This window comes from Giraffa tippelskirchi, chromosome 6, assembly GCF_054371585.1.
Source record: "Giraffa tippelskirchi isolate mGirTip1 chromosome 6, T2T-mGirTip1v1.2.pri, whole genome shotgun sequence".
In the NCBI taxonomy this organism is placed as follows: domain Eukaryota; kingdom Metazoa; phylum Chordata; class Mammalia; order Artiodactyla; family Giraffidae; genus Giraffa; species Giraffa tippelskirchi.
In genome coordinates this window covers 110,566,035-110,592,615 of record NC_137280.1, presented here as the reverse complement: position 1 = coordinate 110,592,615, position 26,581 = coordinate 110,566,035, and the positions used below count along the sequence as shown (strand labels likewise).

Genomic DNA, 26,581 nt, shown 5'->3' with positions numbered 1-26,581 from the left:
ATAGCATGTTTAAAAGCAGAGACATTAGTTTGCCAACAAAAGTCTGTCTAGTCAAGGCTATGGTTTTTCCAGTGGTCATGTATGGATGTGAGAGTTGGATGGTGAAGAAAGCTGAGCGCCGCAGAATTGATGCTTTCGAACTGTGGTGTTGGAGAAGACTCTTGAGAGTCCCTTGGACTGCAAGGAGATCCAATCAATCCATCCTAAAAGAGATCAATCCTGGGTGTTCATTGGAAAGTCTGATGTTGAAGCTGAAGCTCCAATACTTTGGCCACCTCATGCGAAGGGTTGACTCATTGGAAAAGACCCTAATGCTGGGTAGGATTGGGGGCGGGAGGAGAAGGGGACGACAGAGGATGAGATGGTTGGATGGCATCACCGACTCGATGAACATGGGTTTGGGTAGACTCCGGGAGTCGGTGATGGACAGAGAGGCCTGGCGTGCTGCAATTCATGGGGTCGCAGAGAGTCAGACACGACTGAGCGACTGAACTGAACTGAACTGATACATGTAATCTAAAAAAAAATGATACAAATGAATTTGTTTATGAAACAGAAATAAACTCACAGACATAGAAAACAAATTTATGGTTACCAGAGGGGAAAGGAGGGACTGGGATAAATTAGGAATTTGGGATTAACAGATATACACTGCTATATTTAAAATAAATAAACAACAGGGACCTATTGTATAGCACAGGAACTAAATTCAGTATCATGTAATAACTGATAATGAAAAAGAATCTTAAATATTTTGTAATAATATGTAACAGAAAAGAATGTATGTGTGTGTTGGTGCTCATTTTATGTGCTTTATTTGCATTTCTGGATCAAAGCTCAGAAAAACAACACTTTGTTTTAGCCACAGAAAGATACATACTTTATGAATTGCCAAAAAAAGTGAGTGAAATAAGATCTATCAAATGAAATTATTCTTTTTTTATATCAACACTACTTTTATTTTTTTTTTTTATAAATTTATTTATTTTAGTTGGGGGCTAACTACTTTACAATATTGTAATAGTTTTTGCCATACATTGACATGAATCAGCCATGGGTTTACATGTGTTCCCCTTCCTGGACCCCCCTTATTTTTTCAATAGATTAAGCTAAAACTGGAGAAATAAAAGTTAAAGCTCGGAAAATTTACAAAAGTATCCGATTCAAACAAACAAAAAAGTTAAATTAAATAGACTTCACTTTATTTATTTCTTGTCCCTGATGAAGGCACTTTCACTCTCATTAATCTATATTTAAGAGGGAAAGGGAATATTTATCATGATTTTAATAATACTATGGTTTACATAAATTAGAATGGGATTGGCTTGGTAATTCAGGGTTCATAGCAAAGACCCATTCCCATTATAAAAGTCAATACTATTACAGAAAATACCATTATAAACCAAGTCAACATCATTTATCAATTTTATATATATTAATGTAATATCCCAAATAGGATCTGAACACATTTTTTTTCAGCCTTCGCTGTGATAGGATTATAGCATTTTGGTTGGTGTAACAATTTTTTTAATATCTAGTGGGTTCAAAACATTGTGCTAAGTATTAGGATGAGTGTAGGTGGATTATCTCTCCCAGTGTTTGATGGCTATCAAAGAATCTGCCTGTATAGGGCAAGGACAGACAAAAGGCAGGACAGGAAGAAAGCAGAGGAGCAAGGGGAAGGAAGTGCACTGAATATAGTATTTTCCAGCAGCAATAAGGTGTCTGGGCTGCTTTCACATTCTATATAACACGTCTATCAATAAAGAAGGCTGATACAGTTTGAGAGCTGCAGAACTGACCAGGTGGGGTAGCCATTCTGCTAGGATAAGGCTTAGGGGCCTCTGTCCAACCCCTGGCCTACGATCCTGTCTCCAGGACAGATTTAGCATGGAGGAGAGGGGTGATTTTATTGTTCTTCCTATGGGCCTTAAATGAACAAAAATGAATTAATTACAATCTTTGCATGGCCCTCCTTTCTGTATTTATTTATCTGATTTTGTTCACAATGCCTTTAAATCCCATTTTGTGGTCAATTTGACATTTAGAAATGATAAAATTCTTAGTTTTAAATAGAATGCCTGAGGAAAATCAGTGTCCAATTAAGGAGCAGCAGTAGTACTAACAAGAACTAGAATAGGGTTACCAAATTCAATAAATAAAAATATAGGGCACCCTGTTATATACTAAACTTTTTTTAAGTGTAAACATGTACCATGTAGTATTTCGTACATACTTATGTTTTAAAGGCCTTCTTTGGTGGCTCAGATGGTAAAGAATTTGTTTGCAATGCAAGAAACTGAAGCTCAATCCGCAAAATATTCACTATTTACCTGAAATTGATATATAACTAGGTGTCCAATATTTATTCAACAATGCCAGTTTACATCCTCAGAAAGTCTAAAACTCCTTGTGGCTCAGCTGGTAAAGAATCCACCTGCAACGCAGGAGACCTGGGTTCTATCACTGGGTTGGGAAGGTCCCCTAGAGAAGGAAAAGGCTACCCACTCCAGTACTCTGGCCTGGAGAATTCCATGGACTATACAGGCCATGGGGTCTCAAAGAGTTGGACATGACCGAGGGACTTTCACTACTACTATTACCAAAACAGGAAGATATTATTGACCTCTCATTGCTTCCCATTGATTTTATGTATTAAACATGAAAGAATTACTTTCTATTATATTCAACCTAATTAGATTAAATATGGCATAATTCAAGAGTATCTAAAGCACAAAAGAGAATTGGGAAATTTGACAAAGTTGAACATTTCTCATTTTAAACATTTGTCTACACAGCTAAACATTTAATTATTACAATAGTTCAAAATCAGCACTTTGAACTTTACCGTTCTATTAATCACATCTACAGCATCTTGCTTTGAGATTCAAACCATGCTCAAATTTGGCTTTAGAAATTCTTAAGACTTTGAAATTCTTAAGATTTGCTAAATTTGAAATAGACACACACACATATATGAAACAACTCCCTGGTCTATACAGCAAAGCTTATTCAGAAGTAATTTAATCCTGTCCTCCTAAAAGTCAGATCAAATCATTGGTTCTGAGACTTGTATTCCCCAAATCACCTTAGGGAAGTAATGGAGATTAATAAATATAGATATTCTTGCTATTATGTCAGAAAAGATAAGACCTCAACAACTAAATAGAACCCCTTGCCATTTGTAAGAAAGGAAAAGAGAGAAAACAAAAATCTATGAAAAGAAAAACATTTCTGTATGAGGTGGAAAGTTCTGGGGGAAAAAAATTCTTATGTACAACATTCTGATACCAAGAGACTCTTATTATGGGTAACATCTCATCTCTAAGTAAGGTAGCCCCATATCTTGCCTGATTTACTACCTAAAACAAAGCTAAAAAGGAACAAATGGCAGAGTCCAGATCTCCAAATGTCAGGATGACAAATGTTATTTCTCTATTTCAGAGGACAAATCATTGGTGCAGAGAATAACAAAATTTCAAAAGCACTCTGGCATGGTATCCTGAAAAGAAAATAAAGTAGAACAGTAAATCCTATCTTGAAGTAAGAGTCTGTATCACAGCACCGACCTGAGATGCAAAGTGAAGCTGGGGGACACTCAAACAGAAAGTGGAGAAAATAATCTTTCTTTGCAGCAGCTAAATCTCAGATATGAAGTTAATGCCTTATGGGTGAAGGGTAAGTTAGAGAAGTGGAGTTTTAGTTAAGATGTAGAATTTTCTAGAACAAGGCCATTACTTCCCCAATATAAACCACTACTTCGTAGTTATGAGATTTTTAACCTCTGGAAAGACATTTAACTTCCTTTTACTTCTGTTTCTTAGTCTATAAATAAGGGTGATGATAATATTATTTATTTCATAATAAAGTTGACACAAGGATTAAATGAACTAATATTCATAAGGTATTTAGAATTGTATCTGCACACAGAACTCACTAAAAAGTGTTTACCATTTTAAAAAAGTCTTAGACTTTTTAAGGAATCCCAAGAAGTCAGGAGGCCAAGCTATTTACAATTAAAAAAAAAATCTTCATATGAGCTAACTGTGTGGCATAACATTCCACAGAGCATTCACATGTATTACCTTGTTTAATTCTTCCTGCCATATATTTTTTTAAATTTAAGTATCAATCATAAAGGAAATCATCCTTAAATATTCATTGGAAAGATTGATGCTGAAGCTGAAGCTCCAAAACTTGGGCCACCTCATGCGAAGAGCCAACTAATTGGAAAAGACCCTGATGCTGGGAAAGATTGAGGGCAGGAGGAGAAGGGAGCAACAGAAGATGCGATGGCTGGATGCCATCACTGACTCAATGGACATGAGTTTAAGCAAACTCAGGGAGGTGGTGAAGGTCAGGGAAGCCTGGCACACTGCAGTTCATGGGGTCATGAAGAGTCAGATATAATTAGAGACTGAACAACAATGACAAATAGTTGATTTACAATGTTTCAGGTGTGCAGCAAAGTGATTCAATTATATATATCTACTTTATATTAATATATAGTAGTGGGTATATGTTAATCACAAGCTTCTAATTTATCCCTCCCCTTCATTTCCCCTTTAGTAACCATAAGTTTGTTTTCTATGTCTGTGAGTCTATTTTGTAAATAAGTTCATTTGTATAAATTTTTTAGACTACAAATATGAGTTATTTTATCTCATGATATCTGTCTTTCTCTGTCTGAGTTACTTTACTTAAAGAATGATAATCTCTAGGTCCACCCATGTTGCTGCAAATAGCATTATTTCATTCTTTTTTATAGCTGAGTAATACTCCATTGAATACATGTATCACATCTTCTTTATCCATTCATCTGTGGATGGACATTTGGGTTGCTTCCATGTCTTGGCTATTGTGAATAGTCTATATATTACTGATTTCATTTTATTAAGAAGTAAAGAAGTCTTCTCAAGATCATGTGACCAATGCATGCCCTCTATGAATAATACCAGCAGGTTGAGTACTTTTTTTCAACTTTTATTCATCTTTGAATTCACTTTTAATTTGGTGATTTATCCAGGTTCCATACTCTTGCTTGACCCACTTCTTTCTCCTCTTTATTTCTCCAGACATTGCAGGAAGCAGTGTCAGGATAAGGAAGAGGAGACAAAATATAAATTCAAACATGGCAAGTTTTAGCATCTGATTTTGGCAGAGTCACAAGACTATAACAGAAGTGTTTGGGCACTTTTCTAAATTACTTTAAGCAGTGTAAATAGTTCCATCTTCTTTTCTGTCAGTCACCTTTCCACTTCCAGCATAATTACAAGGTTTTCTCCTATGAATATCACTTTTTAAAATAATTTATGCAACTGTATATAGCTCAACAATGAATTTAAGGAAAATTTTGATAAATGCAAGAACTTAATGCTAATGTATATATCCCCCAATGATTAGTTTAGTGTAAATAGTTTGAGGTTCTATGTTGCATCTTAAATGATCAAATATGATAATGTCTACATGTAACTGGCTAAAAGGTCATTTCAGGACAAATAGTCTAGGCAGAGCCTAAGAAAAATGTCAGCGAAGGCCCCAACAATCCAAAGAATTTCATTATGATGAGTAAGTGAGCAAAAAGTCTGGGTAATTTATTGTCATAAACATGAAGCTATCATTTGTTCATTTATAAATAATAATGAATCCCAAATATGTGCCAGGCACTATACTAAGCATGACATACTCTGTGAAAATAAATAAATAAAGACACAGCCCTGCTCCACAAGAGTGTATAGTAACAGTATTAGATTGAGTCCAGGGAGGCAGGGGACATGTTTCTGTACAAGTGAGGGTTGTGCTGAGCTGTGAAAGAAGATTGTGCAAAAAAAAATGAAAGGAATAATATTCAAAGAACCTGTGGCAGAAGGCATGCAAAGTAGCTGGAGCAGAAGAAGCAAGTGGAAGCAGTCCTGGCCTAGGAAGTCACACGCATGACTTCTTTTTTTAATTCCAAGAGCACTGGGGGACTTAAGCAAGAGCAGGAAGTTGGGATGGGCTAGGATGACACTGTCAGCCTTTGGAAAGTCTGTTCCAGCAACTGTGTAGCTATACCAGAAAGAAGGAAACTGCAGTGGAGAGAGAGGTGCTGACAGCTTGGAGTAGAAGGGGTGAAATGGAGGGGAGAGGTTATTTTTAAGAGGTAAAACTGATAGAACTAGATGATGGATTGGATATGGACTTATTTGATAATGTGTATCTTGCACTAAGAGGAGGGCATGGCAACCCACTCCAGCATTATTGCCTAGAGAATCCCATGGACAAAGGAGCCTGGCAGGTCACAGTTCATAGAGTCACAAAGAGTCAGACACAACTGAAGCAACTTAGCATGCACATCTTGCACTAAAATCACTGCCTGGCACATCAAAGACTTCACACCTATTTGTGGAATAAATGTTGAATGAGTTTATAAAAGGAGAAAAATGAGGTGTCAAGGATGACTCCTAAGATGGCATATCTTAGATAAGTGATGATGTTTATGCAGAACTAGAATCCCAGAGAAGACCAGGCTCTGGGTAAGAGTGTATCAGTTTATTTTTAATCTCACTGTTTCTGAGATGGCTGTAACTTATCCACAAGAAATGCCAAGAAATGTAAGGAGAGAGGTGATCTGAAACCAAGAGAAGAGGTCTTACCTACAGATAAAGATGTATGAGTCATTTACTTGGAGGAAGAGATTGAAGCTATAAGTATAAATGCTATTGCTAAGGGACAGACCAGCGAGTAAGATGGTAAGCAGATGTAGGACCAAGCTTAAAGAAGCTCTACAACCATAGATAAACATCATGGAGAAGGAGGTGGAAGGGAACTCAGACAAACACAAGAGCAGGTGCAAATAATATCATGGAAAGCAAGCTAAGAGATTGTTTCAAGAAGGCAAGGACCAACAATGTTGAATACAATTCAAAAGTTATATATGATAAAAACCAAAAAATATCCTTAGCAATGAAAATACTCTCAGTGATTTTTGAGAGAACTATTTCAGAGAAGTGATGGGACCAGAGTCACATTAAATTGGATAACTGTTTTGAGTGTTAAGTGAGGGAAAGGAGACATTATATATAGTCTGGTGGAAAAGAAAAATAGCATGGTGGCTACATGGAAATTAGGGAGGGGTCAAGTGATTGGATATAGACCAAAGAGAAGCATTTAGCTAACATGAAGAGGCTGGTGTATAACAGAGATAAGAGATAATCAAATGTGAAGGAGTCCTGACGAAAGTCAACTCTGAGTAATGGCAGCATTAGAAACGCTCTCAGTAGGAGGTCTTAGCAGATTTGGGATATCAAAATATAGGAGTGGACAGAATGATCAAGAAGGCAATAGAAAATGGCCCAAAACAACCTATCCTGGGGAAAACTTGCATCAGATATTTCATAAGATCTAAGCAGAAACATTGTTTGAAGTTATCTAAAATTGTTCTATTAAGGGGGAAAAATAACTTAAATTTATTGTCCACTTTCATATGCTTTTCATATGGGGGAAGAGTAAAAATGAATGAGAATAACTATTAAAGACTGAATCCATGCATATATCCAACACTCCAAATATAGGGGGATTGAGTGATCTGGAGTTGGGGGATACTGTGCCTTTGGATAAATTTATTTAATCTAGGTACTCTTTACACCACACCAGTCATCCTGCCTCTCATTAAAATACATACCAATATTTGAAAAAACTATCTGTAATTTCTAAAGCAAGGGCTGTACATGACTGCTTTGGGGGGAAACAGTGAGACAGATACAAGAATAGATACTCTAGTCAAAGGAGGATAAACAGAGACCATCACTTCTCACCTTTTTCCCTTGATAAGCTGGATGGATAGACTGATGGATGGACAAATGCATCAGTGGAGAACAGATGGCTTCATGTTAAGAGTTTCTGTACTTGTACTAGAATTTGACATCTCTATAATGGTAAGATGGATTGCACAGAAAGTAATTCAGCCTTTCAAGGGGCTTAAACCCCTTCAGGCCACCCACTCACTTCCGGGTGGGGACTAAGTGTACCAGAGCCTTTCCCATCAGGGCAGTCATTGATGTATCATCCACACAAGTGGATGATCTGAATTATTTGGTTGCTCCTCCTATGCCCATTTGTTGATGGTAAAATTAAGGTTTAATTTTAGGGATAAGAAAGAATGGTCTCATATGTTATAGGCTGGTTTAACAAATATTCCTGTATTGGGAGACTGAGCATGTGGACTCTGTGGACTATGACTGGACACTAGTACACGAAGGAGTACCTGCCTTTATAATTGTCCCTTATCTATCTATCTTCATCATCAGGGTATCCTGAAGAGGAGTTGCTTTGCCAGGGCAGGATTTGGGCATTGCAGAATACCTTGGGCTAATACCAATGAATTATAGTTTATCACATTAAAAACCAAGCATTTGCAAAGATTTTAAATTAGAGTTTTAAATATTCTAATGATAAAAGGGAAGTGAAATATGTTCAAGCCCCAGAAATTGAGTGTCAGCAGAATAAGGGGACAGACTTAGAATTATTGCCCCCTTCAATGAATCAGTTCAAAGGAAAGAAGCTGTAAACTAAAAGTTCCTTGATCATGAAAAATGTAACTGCTATATAATATACCCCAAAACTTACTGCTCTGTCTCTTGCCCTTTGAACTAATTGCAAGAAAATCAAGGGCAGCAGAGCTGGAGTTGATTTTGAAGTCATTCTGTGGTAATTTAAAGTAATTGGGAATTTTTTTTACGATGATTGCTATAAAGAAGAATATATAGCTTTGCTATTCCTTGCAACAGTTCTTTGAATTACACCTCCAGAATAAGAAGCATGAGACATGGCTGATAATTTATAGCAATATACCCATTCCACCACCATGGACTGGCATTACAAATGAGCAAAGGGAAAAAAGACTCTGAGCAAAATGTGCAGTGCCCATGAGTGCTCTTATCCAGTCCAGCCTCATTCCTACCCAAGTGCACGTCCAAACAATTCTAAAGCAGTCCTCCAAAGCAAGTCTGCATCTTGGAGCCAAATGGCAACTCATCTGGAATCCTGAGTGCTAAGTGAAATGCTTTAAAACATGCAAGAAATCTTAATTAGTAAAGGATCGGGGGGCACAGATGGGGGGAAATGTTCTATTAATAATTAGGCAAATCGAAACATGATGACAAATCCTCTGAGCGCCTGTCTCTGAGATGCTTGCTGGGGGTAGAGCTTGTGAGTTGCTGCCTTCTTAGCTCAAATTGCATTTGATCTCAGGAAGGGCTCTTCAGAGGAAAAGCATATAAAGATGTTTTCAGTATCTCCTCTGCCCTTCAGTGTCCCTGCTGTGTGGGCCCTGCCATAATTAGATGCTGGCTTTTAGTGGGACGCTTTGAGTGTTCAATTAGGTCTCCTTTCTTCCTTGCAGTCCCGTTTTTAATATGAATGAACACAAAACCAATTATCTTTCAGAAGTAGGTTTTTGAATTGCACTGACAGTCTTCCTACATGTTTGACAACCATCACCATGAGACGCTGCCCTTAATTCAGATGCAAGGGAGGGACCAAAACTAATGGCCTAAATTTCTTTTTGAAATCAACAAAAATCATGATGGTTCTCCCTTTCCAAACAGAGTGACAGACCAAAGCCCTGCTATTCCAAGGATGTTCCACAGGCCAGCAGCAGTGTTACATGTTCAGTTCAGTTCAGTCGCTCAGTCATGTCCGACTCTTTGCGACCCCATGGACTGCAGCACACCTGGCTTCCCTGAGACAGGCACTTAGTGACAAATAGATTCAAGGGATTAGATCTAATAGACAGTGTCTGAGGAACTATGCACGGAAGTTTGTGACATTGTACAGGAGGCAGGAATCAAAACCATACCCAAGGAAAAAAAAATGCAAAAAGGCAAAATGGCTGTCTGACGAGGCCTTACAAATAGCTGAGAAAAGACACAAAAGGCAAAGGAGAAAAGGAAAGATATTCCCATTTGAATGCAGAGTTCCAAAGAATAGCAAGGAGAGGTAAGAAAGCCTTCCTCAGAGATCAATGCAAAGAAATAGAGGAAAACAATAGAATGTGAAAGACTAGAGATCTCTTCAAGAAAATTAGAGATACCAAGGGAACATTTCATGCAAAGATGGGCACAATAAAGGACAGAAATGGTATGGACCTAACAGAAGCAGAAGATATTAAGAAGTGGCAAGAATACACAGAAGATCTATACAAAAAAGATCTTCATTACCCAGATAACCACGATGGTGTGATCACTCACTTAGAGCTAGTCTTCTTGGAATGTGAAGTCAAGTGGGCCTTAGAAAGCATCACTATGAACAAAGCTAAAGGAGGTGATGGAGTTCCAGTGGAGCTATTTCAAATCCTCAAAGATGATGCTGTGAAAGTGCTGCACTCAATATGCCAGCAAATTTGGAAAACTCAGCAGTGGCCACAGGACTAGAAAAGGTCGGTTTTCATTCCAATCCCAAAGAAAGGCAATGCCAAAGAATGCTCAAACTACCGCACAGTTGCACTCATATTGCACACTAGCAAAGCATTACCTGAGAGCTCTTTAAAAATTCAGAATCTGGGGCCCCACCTCGGACCTCCTAAACAAAAATCTGCACTTGGACGCTGGGCGATTTGAACGCACATTAAGGCTTGAGAAACACTGATCTAAAGCCATCAAAATATTTGTGGTAATACACAATATTTAGGGAAAAATCTTCCTCATTAAGAGAAATTAAAAAAAAAAACAAACAGCAACAACAACAGTGTCCTTACTTTGTTTCTCACCAACATGATGAACATTAAGTAGAGTTTCAGCAACTTGCAAAGAAATAATTCAGAATATAGCTGGTGTAATAGACACCTGTGAGGCCCACCAGGACTTCCAATTCTCTCTTATTCTCATTACACAGAAGGGATGCCTCTCCTTGCCCCTTTAAACTTGGGCCTGACTGGGTGACTTGCTTTGGCCAATAAAATGTGAGTGGAAAAGTGTCAGCAGCTTTTGGCAGGAAAAAACTTTTTGCCTTTTGCTGGAAAGAGCTCTTTGCAGGAGGCACCTCTTTGTCTTGTCACTGACCTTAAACCAGGTGCCCCTGTGCTCAATTTTTCTCTGGCTCAAGCACATCTTTCAAATCTTTTAATCATATGACACCTTGGCTAACTCTTCAGTTCTTTCTATACATCTAAGAAGTAGAAATGAAGAACAAGTAATGAACAGATGACCAGATCTCCTCCCTAGCTTGTAATTCCCTAATCTCCAGAACAAACTGTGTGACAAAACAGTGTGAACACGATAACATCTAGAGGAAGATCACAAAAAGTCACCAGCCTGCATGCAGTGGAGGATGATGACTCTGACCACCATCCCACCCCACCCCCATCTCAATGACTAAGTGAGATTACTTCCCTTCTTCCCTTTAAAATCCTCAGGGTCAAGAAGAATCTGGGGATGCTGAGTCCACCTTTTGCCCAGATTGCCAGCATTCTGATTAAAGGCAACCTTCCTGTCTACTTCTTGTGAGTATTGGTTTTGTAAGCAGCAAGACTTGATTCAGTAACAAAAGGACACCCACTGGTTCCACATGAAGGCATTGAGGAGCTGTTGCACCATTCTCCATGCTTCCTCTTTCAGTGCCTAAGTGTTTGTGGAAGCACATATTGACGTGGAGGTGCTATTAGATAAAAGAAAATGGAGAAACAGAAAGAGGGGAATGGTGTCATTTTGTTGTCTCCTCACAAAAATAGTGAACATAAAGTATAGAGTTTAACAATATTCAAAGAAATAAGGTTGAATGTAACTCCTCCAACACATGGAGGACAGTAGCTCTCAGAGAGATGCCTTGACCTTCAGCAGATTTTATGTGAGTAAAAAATAAGCCTCTGAAATGCTGAGGTTTTATTATTGTAGCTTAACTTTGTCTCTTTTGATGGAACTGGCAACTTAGAAATGAGGTAGAGAAGAGCAATCACTGCACACTGGCAATGGAGAGTTAAAGAATTTAGAGGCATAGTCCAGCCCCCACTCAAAGCCATCCATGTCACTGTAATGCCAGTGTAATTGGGAAATGCCTTACAACCTTCAAATCTGGCAAAGCACAGCTGCATGATGCAATATAACATCTTGAGTTACAGCCTATAGAAGTGAGACAATAATCCATTCTTGGTTTAGATGAGAATGCAGAGACTCTAATATAATTCCGAACTTCTTCTTTTTCCTAAAAATACCCAAATTATGCGATTTGGTATTCATTGAATTTTACCCGTCTGTTTCTGACATGGCTAAAAGCATCCACAGGTTTTGTATCAAGTGAGGATAACACTGGAGATGATTCATTTCTTTTAGAACATGACTAACCTAGACAGCATATTAAAAAGCAGAGATATCACTTTGCCAACAAAGGTCTGCCTAGTCAGAGCTATGGTTTTTCCAGCTGTCATGTATGGATGTGAGAGTTGGACCATAAAGAAGGCTCAGTGCTGAAGAATTGATGCTTTTGAATTGGGGTGTTGGAGAAGACTCTTGAGAGTCCCTTGGACTGAAAGGAGATCAAACCAGCCAATCCTAAAATAAAACAATCCTGAATATTCATTGAAAGGACTGATGCTGAAGCTCAAACTCCAATACTTTGGCCACCTGATGTGAAGAGTTGACTCATTAGAAAAGACCCTGATGCTAGGAAAGATTGAAGGCAGGAGGAGAAGGGGACAACAGAGGATGAGATGGTTGGCATCACCGACTCAATGGATACGGGTTTAAGCAACTCTGTGAGATGGTGAAGAATAGGGAAGCCTGGTATGCTGAAGTCCATACAGTCACAGAAAGTCAGACATGACTGAGTGACTGAGCAACAACAACAGAACATGAACATGCCTGGATAGCAAGAGTACAACAACGCTGGTTTCACTGATTATTCTTTACCCGTCTCTCATTGACTTTTACAGAGACAGAAGTTAACCTGCAGCATCCTCTCAATTTTTCAAAGCACTAAATGGCTGTGCCATGATTAATGATATTGAAATGTTTCTGATAGTGTCACAGGAATCTCTCTGGGCTCAGATGATCTAATCTGGAGAACCTCTGGTGTCAAGCTCAAGAACACCACTGTAGGTATATTTGCAAAATGTCTACTGACATGTGGGCAAAATTTTTAAGCACTGTGCAAAATGCTATATTTGAATTCATTTCTTATTGTTTGTAGCCAAAAAACACCATACTACAATTAAAACAGGCAGTAAGGGAAAGAAACTATCAGATGTCTGCTCCATCAGGCAATGCCATTTGACGAAGAAATGTTGATATAGGTAAGAGAAATAAAAGAAGATAAAGCAACTGTCAGTAGTTATTAAGGAAAATTATATCATCAACCTGAGTAGGTTTGAACATAAAATGTATCATGCTCATCCACAACAAACCATAATGAGAACTTTAAGGCAAAGTACATGATTATTTCATCCAAGTCTTGAGTTCAGATTTTCCCTGATCAATACAACAGAAAAAGATTAGACACAAATCAAGGATTTTGTTTTAGGTGTGATAATGATAGTTCAATTATATTTTTAAAGAGAAGATCTTTTAAAGATTTGTTAAAATATTTCAAAATGAAATAGTTATGGAGCCTAAGCTTTGCTTCATCATAATCTGCATGGAAGTGGGGTGAAGTGAGTGGCTATATAGATAAAACAAGACTGGCTAATTCCAATGATTGCTGAGGCTAGATGATGGGTATATCATATTCATTATATTCTACTCTCCACTTCTGGGACTATTTGAAAATTTGCATAAGAAACAATTTTTTTTAAAGTTTAAACAAACAAACCAAAGCCTGTGAATTAATAGCTTGCCATGCCAAGGCCTTGACTCACAAATTGCAGCAGGACAGCAAAGGGAAAATAGTGCTTACAACCACACTGGCTCTCAACTTAGGCATGTCTTTTATTGAATTTTTTACATTCCAGATGAGTCACCTTCTTCTTTAAATTCAATCAGCATGTATTATAAGTTTAATTTTCTAAACTTTCTTATACTTATCCAAATTTCCTCAGGCTCCCAAAGTGAATTAGTTACACTTCAAATTTCATCTTAACCATGCTTCTCTTTGAAAAAGAGAGAAAAATTTCATGGCTCTATGGAAGATTTGTTTTCCTGTCTCTCACAAGAATTTACAGCATAGCTAACGGTAGTGGTGGGGAGGGGGATGCTGTTCTCTAAAACATCATAAACCTGCAATAGTCAGAAGATTGCAAAATAGTTTACAGACTAGAATTTGACCAGTTATGGCTTCAGAAATCTATAGCAAGGGAGAATAGTAACCTGATGCTTTGTCTTCTTGTAATATTTTCTAAAAAGAATAGAATGGGGAAATAATTTGGACACATAAATATTAATAATTAAGTAAATTAGTGTAGGAAATGTTTAATAAGAACCAATCAGGTTGGTGTCTTCCATCAGGTAAAATTTATAGTTAAGTACCTCGTGGTAAAAAACTTGCCTGCCAGTGAAGGAGATGCAGGAGACCTGGGTTCTACCCCTGAGTCAGGAAGATCCCCTGGAGGAGGGCATGGCAACCCACTCCATTATTCTTGCTTGAAAAATCCCATGGGCAGAGGAGCCTGGTGGGCTACAGTCCAAAGGGTTGCAAAGAGTTGGACACAACTGAAGTGACTTAGCATGCACGCATCACTTAAAGTAATTAATTTATATAGAGAAAAAAATCATCAAGAAAGGAATTCCCTCACCTACCACGTTGGTCTGAAATATTTCCTAACCATCTAAAAATCCTCTGCATGAATCCTCTGATCCATCAAGCAGTATAAGAACTTCAGAAAAGTCTTTGGCAATATCTACTAAACCTGAAAACATGGATATCTTCATTAACAAGCAATTCTACTAAATATACATCCAAAAGAAACAAATACATTTCTTCACCAAACACATGTACTAGAATGTTACACCAACACTTTCATAATAACTTTAAGCTGCAAACCACCCAAATGGCCCTAATCAGTAAAACAGACAAATAAATTATGGAATATTCACACAGCCTCAAGACAGAAACTGATGGAAATCATCAATCTTACAGTTATCAATTTCACTGTTTTCAGAAAACATTGTTGACAAGCTGATACAACTTTCAAGACAGAAAAAATATTTCATTTTTCCTTACTTATTATCATAACACTTATTTTGTCATTTTAGGAGTCCAAGTGAACATGTCTTTAGTATGTTAATTCTTAAACACACATATTACAGAATAACTTTTAAGGCCATTCTATTAATAGTTTAAGACAGCCAAATTTCTTCATTGAAATTCATTTTTCGTTACATCCCCACTGAACCATAGTAAAAAGGATTCCTTAGAGACATAAACCCATACATAAGGAGAGAGTGAAGAAGAGAAGAAAACAATAAAACACTGGATGCTACAAGGGAGATGGGCATGTAATAGCTGATTCAGTAGATGGAAGAAAGCTAAATTCCCTAATAATAGAAAAAAATTTGAAATAACTTTATTTATTTCACAGAATTCTTGCAAGCTCAGGATCTAGAAGCATTTGATACCTCTAGAACTGGGGAAAAATTAGGGAAAGGGGTCTATAATTTTTAAAACTGTGGGAAAACTCCAAACCAATGATTAGATCTTCTAATCTACATTGCTGGGCAACTTCTATTCCCTGATCTTAGCAGAAATTTTTAAATTTAACATCTGAGGCACTCTGGCTAAAAGATGCTATGCACAGTTGAAAGCATCTGCAGTTTAACTGAATGTCTATATTCATCACCAATTCTGAAAGCAAAAACTGCAACTTTACTTCTAGAATTCCAGTAAAGAGATGTTTGTATTTTGAGTAGAAGAATGCAAAGTTCACTCCTAGAGAATCAGTCCAGCACAAGAATAAATACTGAAAGATAACATCATTCAAAATCCCCCTGAAAAGAACCGACCCAAGCCACCCAACATAAAGAATAATATCAACAAGCCTCACACATAGGGGAGGGAGTATTTTCATTATTAGAGATAGTCCCAGTTGATCATAAAATCCTCTAACCTAGAAGTTAGAGTACAAGTAAACTTATATAAAGACAACTTTGAGGAAAGAGAGACTATGACAGGAAAGGGAAATCTTAAATAACAATTTTCATTAGTATTCTCAAAAAAAGATGAAAGAAGATACTATAATACAAACTGGATGCTTTTTTTTTTTTAAGTGTTTCTAGGGAACAAAATGAGTTTATGAAAGATAAAAGACGTGACAGCAGAAATGAAAAACCCAGTAGAAGCATTAATAGGTTAAGAAGAGGAGACTTCCAGAAAGTAGAGCAAAAGATCCAAAGATAGAAAATAGCTATGAAAAGATAAGAGAACCAGGAATAATCGTTTGTCTGATACAGGCAAATAATAGGTTTTCCAAAAAGAGAGAACAAAAAAACATGGAAAGGGAAAGAAATTACCAATAAAATGACTCAAACTGAATTGCCAGATTGAAATGGCCCACTGAGTGTCCAGAACATTGGATCAAAAAACACTTACATCAAGCTGTGACTTGGCTTTTCAGAACATTGGTGACAAGGAGAAAATTCCACATGTTTCTGCAGAGTGAAGTAGAATGGGGAAGACCACACCACATAGACAGCATGAGGAATCAAATGACTTTGGACTAGACTCTCCACAGCAACCCTGAAAATAAGACATGAAGAAATAAAATCAAAATTCAGAAGGATATTGATTTCCAAAATAGAATTCTATACCCAGCCAAATTATCAATCATTATGGAGATAAGATAAAAACATAAAGGCATTCATACTTAAAGTGTCTTTTAAAAATGTATATTCCTCCCACCCTTTCTAAAATATCTACTAGGGGATATATGCTAACAAAACAAGAAAGCATGAACAAAAAACCAAACAGACCTTTGCATCAGGAAACAGGGAACCTAACCCAGTAGATAGGCAGAGAGAGTCAAAAGGAATACTCCAGAGAGAGAAGAGAGATTCCAGGGTGTCAGTTGTGTACAGAGTTACATGCCAACCAGTCCAGGCTGGAGGAGCATCACTCCAGAGACAGATAGATATCCAAGGGTTCTAGTTCAATTTGCGTGATGATATAAAACCCATAAGGCTGGCACTGATGATCTCTACCCCCTATTTGTCTTGATTACGCACTGGAGAAGCTCCTGGTTTCCTCCAAATGCACTGCACCTCAAAGCAGGCAAGTTCACGCGTTTATCTGAGAGAAATGTTCTGTCTTTGGATAAACCTGAGACTTGTGAAATAGGCTATGGTGACCTTAAAAGAAGAAAACAGAAAGTACTCTATTCCCTCTGACCACGTGTTTGCTATTCAGTATTAGTCCTGCTAGATACCCTTTTATGTGTGAGTCCTATTTTTCCGAGGACTCAATCAGAAGCTGTATACTGACATTTCTGAGAAAGGACTCTTGGAAACTATAAAGCTGCCTGAAGTCAGTGAATCAGGGACTGTTGATTTCTTCTCCTGGAGCCTTCATCTAAAGGTAATAAATTTGTGTTGGCTACTCAGCTTTTCCAGGCCAAGCAATATATCATTTAGATAAAAATACACAGAAAGTAAATTATCTCTTAAAAGAAAGAAATGAGTCAGGCAAAGACAGATAGTGGTTACCTGGAAAACAGGAGACAGGATGAGCTGGATGCCTTTGAAGAGGGACATATCTGTAGCCTGCATGGGTAAACAATCTTTTTGTAATTTCATGTATTTTTAATTTTATCTAATGGTATGTATATGTATGTTGTTGTTTAGTTGCTGAGTCCTATCTGACTCCTTTGCAACCCCATGGACTGTAGCCCACCAGGCTCCTCTGTCCATGGAATTTTCTAGGCAAGGGTACTGAAGTGGGGTGCCATTCCCTTCTCCAGGGGATCTTGCCAATCCAGGGATCAAACTTGTGTCTCCTGCACTGTCAGATGGATTCTTTACCACTGAGCCACCAGGGAAATCTGTATAAATGTATACAAGTGTGTATTATACTTTATGTTTAAATTTTACAATAAAAAATTAAATCACAGAGTAAAAGTAATTTGTAATACAGTCTCACAGATATAACCCTTGCATCACAACAGTGTTCCCATGTGTGCTTGTGTGCTCTTTGTGTGATCTTTTCAATTGTTTTGGCCTTATTTTGTTATTTTTTTCACTTAACAACATACTGCACACTTCTCAAGTCAAAATGCATCCATCTCTTTTAAAGCAGTATATGAATGTGCTATAATTTATTCCAGTATTCTCAGTAGGCAACTTTCCATCTTGAAGATTTCCCCCTCTTGAAATGGAAATAAGTATATCTTTCCTTTTTCCTTTGCTCAAAAATACAGTAAGAACTGAAAAGATAAGATTATAAAGCATTGAAAACTCAGTGGAAGGTAAGAACACTGGAGATGGCTCTGTTCCACTCATTGAGAGAGATGACTGTTAGCATTAGTTTGTCTTTTTTAATTGTGATTTTATGTCCATACTTTTTTGGGGGGTTAAACTGCTGTGTTTTTTATTGGGATTATACAACCTCAACAACTAATGTTCATAGAAAAAAAATCTGTTATAATATTTACTTTATTTGTAATTAATTTGTTTTGGTATTCAAATGATACAAAATGCATAAAGAAGCTTAAGCTCTTCCTGTCATCATCACCACCACTATACTTTCTATTCCCACTACCACTCACTCACAAGGTAATGAGTAACAATAGTTTGTTATATATCCTTCTATACATTTTGTGATGGAATTTCTCTTTTAAAGAAGAGGAACTATTCATAGGACAGATTGTTCCACACAGCCTCTCTGGAGGCTTCTTAGCATCAGAAATAATAAGAAGCCTGATGTCAGCTGGCACAACTGCAGAAACAAAGGGACTGTATAATCATCTTGTTCTTAGAAGTGCTTGAGATTCTTTGCATTTTCCTTTATATATCCATCTACTGAAATCACTATGCAACTATGCAGTTTTCTGTTAACAGATCCACAGGGCCCAATTTCTTTGACAGGGACCATTTGAATCCATTCAGGAAATCTTTTACTCCCTTAAACCAACTCAGACTCCAGAATCCTGGGAACCAAGCTTCTTCCCAGCCTATACAGAAAAGATGGCAACTGCCAGCAACCCCCACGCCTAGGCTGGCTTCAAATCAAACAGTCTCTTCAGAAACCCAGATACCTTTAATTGACCATCAGGGTTTTACAAAGCAAAGCATTCACAGGAAGACATCGCTTGCTCTTTATGCCAAAGCAGCACAATGTCCTTCTTGACTGCTTATTAAACAGGCACTGAGAAAACCCTTGAAGCCCCCAAATCATGTCCATAACCCCAGTTCAAACCTCCTCTCACCCCAGGTCCTCTCTTGTTCCCTCCATACTCTTCTTCTGATCCTTCTAAAAGTTAATACAGGGGTTAATACCTTATAAGAAATAAAGAATCAAAACAGTTAGACCTGAAAATCTTGCCAAATGGCCAGAGAATTAAGCTGGATCTAAGATTCCAAAAAATTGATTAGGATCACTCATGCAGTGGTCAGAATAAATTCATACACATTATTTTTTCTCTTTATAGATCAAATGGAAAGATGCAAACATCACTCAGAGGATGGGGGTGAGGGGTAGAATTTTTAAGGTTACTTTCTAAATCCTAACTCATTCATTGTTTGGTAACTTTGTATAATAAGCAGGATTAGTCACAAAGCATCACTTCTCTGGAATTTGGTGAACAAAAACCTAAATATTTTTAGCCAAGAACATAAAATTTCATAAATACATTTCCTTAAAACTAAATGCAATTAACCACTTTAAAGAGATTCACCCATTTAATAATCAAAATTGGAAAAACAAAGGCATATATCATGCTTCATTCGTCACTGTTTTCATACTGTGCCATTTTCTTTTCTATTACTACTATACTCAGATTGTGTTTTCCCAGTATTTTATCATGATTTCTATGAATAAATTATTAATTATTTGTATCACTGCCTCAGATTTACTGAATGTCAGCACAGTAATATCTTCTGGTACTATGTGAAACATGAAGCTAGTAACAAATAATCAAGTAAGAAAGGAGTTTAAATTTCCTTCTTTTCTGTAGAAGTCCCTCTATTTCAGGGTGTTATTTTCACTGATCTATGTTATTTCACTTGGCCATCAGGCAATGAAAGTGAACCCACTATATCGTCTATTGGTAGCTGGCTATTCTTAATTTTATTTTGAAATTGGGGATTTGAGGTTTCCATTTTACTTATTCAAGAAATTCATCAAAAATAGATCTTCTGTAGGGGAAAGATTATAAGACATTTCTCAAAATCAGATCTATTTAAATTATAATAATACCAGATCTATTTGAATTAAATAACAGTCCTCTGGTGGGAGATGAAAAAGTTTTTCCCTTCTATATCTATGAGCTCTCTGAGATAAAGGATCATATTTCAGTCACTGACAGTACCCAGCACAGTTCATGGCACATAGCAAGCAAGTAATAACTGTGTGATAAATGAATAAAATTAAATAAAGGGATGAACTAACATTAAAGATAATGCAAGAACAATATAAGCTTCACATATTGCATTCAAAATGAATAGATTTCTGATAAGACATGAGTATGTGAGCCAATATAATATTTTATGAATCTCTAGTTTATTAAAAGCCCAGGACCAGATGGCTTCACAGCTAAATTCTACCAAAAATTTAGAAAAGAGCTAACACCTATCCTACTCGAACTCTTTCAGAAAATTGCAGAGGAAGGTAAACTTCCAAACTCATTCTATGAGGCCAACATCAGCCTAACACCAAAACCAGACAAAGATGCCACAAAAAGAGAAAACTGATGGAGAAGCTCTATACAGTCAGCAAAAACAAGACTGAGAGCTGACTGTGGATCAGATCATGAACTCCTTATTGCCAAATTCAGATTTAAATTGAATAAAGTGGAGAAAACCACTAGACCATTCAGGTATGACCTAAATCAAATCCCTTATGACTATACAGTAGAAGTGAGAAATAGATTTAAAGGACTAGATCTGATAGACAGAATACCTGATGAACTATGGATGGAGGTTCGTAACATTGTACAGGAGACAGAAATCAAGACCATCCCCAAGAAAAAGAAACGCAATAAAGCAAAATGGCTGTCTGAAGAGGGCTTACAAATAGCTGTGAAAAGAAGGGAAGTGAAGAGCAAAGGAGAAAAGGAAAGATATACCCATTTGAATGCAGAGTTCCAAAGAATAGGAAGGAGAGATAAGAAAGCCTTCCTCAGCAATCAATGCAAAGAAATAGAGGAAAACGATAGAATGGGAAAGACTAGAGCGCTCTTCAAGAAAATTAGAGATACCAAGGGAACATTTCATGCAAAGATGGACACAATAAAGGACAGAAATGGTATGGATCTAAAAGAAGCAGAAGATATTAAGAAGAGGTGGCAAGAATACACAGAAGAATTGTACAAAAAAGTTTCTCACAACCCAGACAATCATAATGGTGTTTTCACTCACCTAGAACCAGACATCCCGAATGCGAAGTCAAATGGGCCTGAGGAAGCATCACTACAAACAAAGCTAGTGGAGGTGATGGAATTCCAGTTGAGCTATTTCAAATCCTGAAAGATGACGCTGTGAATGTATGGAAATCTCAGCAGTGGCCACAGGTCTGTAAATGGTCAGTTTTCATTCCAATCCCAAAGAAAGGAAATGACAAAGAATGCTCAAACTACTGCACAATTGCACTCATCTCGCACGCTAGTAAAGTAAAGTTTAAAATAATCCAAACCAGGCTTCAGCAATACGTGAACCGTAAACTTCCAGATGGTCAAGCTGGTTTTAGAAAAGTCAGAGGAACCAGAGATCAAATTGCCAACATCCGCTGGGTCATAAAAAAGAAAGAGAGTTTCAGAAAAACATCTATTTCTGCTTTATTGACTATGCCAAAGCCTTTGACTGTGTGGATCACAATAAACTGTGGAAAATTCTGAAAGAGTTGGGAATACCATACCACCTGACCTGCCTCTTGAGAAATCTATATGCAAGTCAGGAAGCAACAGTTAGAACTGGACATGGAACAACAGACTGGTTCCAATAGGAAAAGGAGTACGTCAAGGCTGTATATCGTCACCCTGCTTATTTAACTTATATGCAGAGTACATCAGGAGAAACTCTGGGCTGGAAGAAACACAAACAGGAATCAAGATTGCCGGGAGAAATATCAATAACCTCAGATATGCAGATGACACCACCTTTATGGCTGAAAGCGAAGAAAAACTAAAGAGCCTCTTGATGAGAGTGAAAGTGGAGAGTGAAAAAGTTGGCTTAAAGCTCAGCATTCAGATAACTAAGATCATGGCATCTGGTCCCATCACTTCATGGCAGATAGATGGGGAAACAGTGGCTGACTTTATTTTTCTGGGCTCCAAAATCAATGCAGATGGTGACTACAGCCATGAAATTAAAAGACGCTTACTCCTTGGAAGGAAAGTTATGATCAACCTAGATAGCATATTAAAAAGCAGAGACATTACTTTGCCAACAAAAGTCCGTCTAGTCAAGGCTATGGTTTTTCCAGTGGTCATGTATGGATGTGAGAGTTGGACTATAAAGAAAGCTGAGTGCTGAAGAATTGATGTTTTTGTACTGTGGTGTTGGAAAAGACTCTTGAAAGTCCCTTGTACTGCAAGGAGATCCAACCAGTCCATCCTAGGGGAGATCAGTCCTGGGTGTTCATTGGAAGGACTGATGTTGAAGCTGAAACTCCAATACTTTGGCCACCTGATGGGAAGAGCTGACTCATTGGAAAAGACTCTGATGCTGGGAAAGACTGAGGGCAGGAGGAGAAGGGGACGACAGAGGATGAGATGGTTGGATGGCATCATTGACTCAATGGACAGGGGTTTGGGTGGACTCAGGGAGTTGGTGATGGACAGGGAGGCCTGGCATGCTGTGGTTCATGGGGTCGCAAAGAGTCGGACACAACTCAGCGACTGAACTGAACTGACAGGCCAATATCACTGATGAACATAAATGCAAAAATCCTTAAAAAAAATCCTAGGAAACAGAATCCAACAACATATTAAAAAGATCGTATATCATGACCAAGTGGGCTTTATCCCAGGGATGCAAGGATTCTTCAATATCTGCAAATCAATCAACATAATATACCACATTAACAAATTGAAAGGTAAAAACCATATGATTATCTCAATAGATGCAGAGAAAGCCTTTGACAAAGTTCAAAATCCATTTATGATAAAAACCCTCCATAAAGCAGGCATAGAAGGAACATACCTCAACATAATAAAAGCTATATATGACAAACCCACAGCAAACATTTTCCTCAATGGTGAAGAATTGAAAGCATTCCCCCTAAAGTCAGGAACAAGACAAGCGTGCCCACTCTCACCACTACTATTCAACATAGTTTTGCCAGTTTTAGCCACAGCAATCAGAGAAGAAAAAGAAATAAAAGGAATCCAGATAGGAAAAGAAGAAGTAAAACTCTCACTGTTTGCAGATGACATGATCCTCTACATAGAAAACCCTAAAGGCTCCACCAGAAAACTACTAGAGCTAATCAATGAATATATAAATTTGCAGGGTATAAAATTAACACACAGAAATCCCTTGCATTTCTATACACTAACAATGAGAAAACAGAAAGAGAAATTAAGGAAACAATTCCATTCACCATCGCAATGAAAAGAATAAAATACTTAAGAATATATCTACCTAAAGAAACAAAAGACTTATTTATAGAAAACTATAAAACACTGAATGAGTATACTACACAAAACAATCTATAGATTCAATGCAATCCCTATCAAGCTACCAATGGTATTTTTCACAGAACTAGAACAAATCATTTCACAATTCGTATGGAAATACAAAAAACCTCAAATAGCCAAAGCAATCTTGAGAAAGAAGAATGGAACTGGAGGAATCAACCTGCCTGACTTCAGGCTCTACTACAAAGCCACAGTCATCAAGACAGTATGGTACTGGCACAAAGACAGAAATATAGATCAATGGAACAAAATAGAAAGCCCAGAGATAAATCCATGCACCTATGGACACCTTATCTTCGACAAAGGAGGCAAAAATATACAATGGAGAAAAGACAATCTCTTTAACAAGTGGTGCTGGGAAAACTGGTCAACCACTTGTAAAAGAATGAAACTAGAACACTTTCTAACACCATACACAAAAATAAACTCAAAATGGATTAAAGATCTAAACGTAAGACCAGAAACTATAAAACTCCTAGAGGAAAACATAGGCAAAACACTCTCCGACATAAGTCACAGATGGATACTCTATGATCCACCGCCCAGAGTATTGGAAATGAAAGCAAAAATAAGCAAATGGGACCTAATTAAAATTAAAAGCTTCTGCACAACAAAGGAAACTATAAGCAAGGTTAAAAGACAGCCTTCAGAGTGGGAGAAAGTAATAGTAAACGAAGCAATGGACAAAGAATTAATCTCAAAAATATACAAGCAACTCCTGCAGCTCAATTCCAGAAAAACAAACGACCCAATCAAAAAAATGGGCCAAAGAACTAAACAGACATTTCTCCAAAGAAGACATACAGATGGCTAACAAACACATGAAAAGATGCTCAACATCACTCATTATTAGAGAAGTGCAAATCAAAACCACAATGAGGTACCATTTCACACCAGTCAGAATGGCTGCTATCCAAAAGTCTACAAGCAATAAATGCTGGAGAGGGTGTGGAGAAAAGGGAACCCTCTTACACTGTTGGTGGGAATGCAAACTAGTACAGCCACTATGAAGAACAAAGTGGAGATTCCTTAAAAAACTGAAAATAGAACTGTCATAAACCTAGCAATCCCACTGCTGGGCACACACACCGAGGAAACCAGAATTGAAAGAGACGTGTGTACCCCAATGTTCATCGCAGCACTGTTTATAATAGTCAGGACATGGAAGCAACCTAGATGTCCATCAGCAGATGAATGGATAAGAAAGCTGGGGCCCATATACACAATGGAATATTACTCAGCCATTAAAAAGAATACATTTAAATCAGTTCTAATGAGGTGGGTGAAACTGGAGCCTATTATACAGAGTGAAGTAAGCCAAAAAGAAAAACACCAATACAGTATACTAACACATATATATGGAATTTAGAAAGATGGTAACGATAACCCTACATGCGAGACAGCTAAAGAGACACAGATGTATAGAACAGTCTTTTGGACTCTGTGGGAGAGTGCAAGGGTGGGATGATTTGGGAGAATGGCATTGAAACATGTATATTATCATATGTGAAATGAATCACCAGTACAGGTTCGATGCATGAGACAGGGTGCTCAGGGCTGGTACACTGGGATGACCCAGAGGGATGGAATGGGGAGGGAGGTGGGAGGGGGGTTCAGGATGGGGAACACATGTAAACCCATGGCTGATTCATGTCAGTGTATGGCAAAACCACTACAATATTGTAAAGTAATTAGCCTCAAACTAAAATAAATAAATTTTTAAAAAATCAAAATAAATAAATAAATAACAAAAGGAATATATTTCTGATAAGACATGAGTATCTGAGCATTATAATATTTTATGAAGCTCTAGTTTATTAATTCATTCATTCATTCATTGCTTTATTACAAAAAGGGGCTTCCCTGGTGGCTCAGCTGGTAAAAAAATCCACCTGCAATGAGGGAGACCTGGGTTTGATCCCTGGGTTGGGAAGATCCCCTGGAGAAGAGAAAGGCTACCCATCCCAGTATTCTGGCCTGGAGAATTCCATGGACTGTATAGCCCATGGGGTTGCAAAGAGTCGGACACAACTGAGCAACTTTCACTTATTACAAAAAGACTAAATGTTTTCTCCAACCAGACTGTAGCTTCTACTGCATTCTATACAGCATGAAATAATTTATATACATATGGAAATAATTTGTATATTTTCCTTTTGCATTCTTTAGACTGAAAGAGTGAATTCAGAAAATGTTGGTAACCTGCCTCAATATCAGAGAGGAATAGTAAGGAGAAAGCTAGCCCCTACCTGCCAGATGGTTATCAGAGACTAGGAAGAATAGACAGATCCTAATGTATCTGGTGGTGAACAAACCAGTTTCACTGTAATCTCAAAGACATTTTGGCTGACAAATAACCTTTATATGAGTGTGTGTGTGTGTGTGTGTGTGTGTATCACACACAATCAGATTAATGGTGAGTCAGGAGGCAAGTAAATGCATGATATGGTAACACTATACATTGAGTGGGCTTCCCTGGTGGCTCAGATGCTGAAAAATCTCCTGCAAAGCAGGAGACCCAGGTTTGATCCCTGGGTAGGGAAGATCCCCTGGAGAAGGGAATGGCTACCCACTTCAGTATTCTTGCCTAGAGATTTCCGTGAACAGAGGAGCCTGGCACATTCCATGGGGTCGCAAAGAGTCAGACATGACTGAGAGACTAACACATATATATACATACATTTTCCCATTTGGAATAATCTCAGTGAAAAATGGAAATTTATTCTCAAATAGCATAGAGGTTAGTTGCATTTTCAGTCAAGAAATAAAAATATATATACACAACTATTTAATAGAACTATTCAACAAGTTAATAGAGGTCAAATTGAAAAATGA

At 37.6% G+C, this 26,581-nt stretch overlaps 1 protein-coding gene across 9 annotated transcripts in view; it reads right to left on the bottom strand.

The window, feature by feature from the left end:
* Nucleotides 1–26,581, bottom strand: part of LOC145509796 (uncharacterized) — an 889,905-nt gene that overhangs the window by 758,711 nt on the left and 104,613 nt on the right. For all 9 annotated transcript variants that reach the window (XR_014056468.1, XR_014056471.1, XR_014056470.1 and 6 more), the window contains one exon: nt 16,492–16,638. Coding sequence is in view for 3 of the 9 variants with exons in the window: in XM_081499106.1 (XP_081355232.1) it covers nt 16,492–16,493 (2 nt within the window). In the remaining 6 variants the exon portion in view is untranslated. The remainder of the gene's footprint in view (nt 1–16,491; nt 16,639–26,581) is intronic.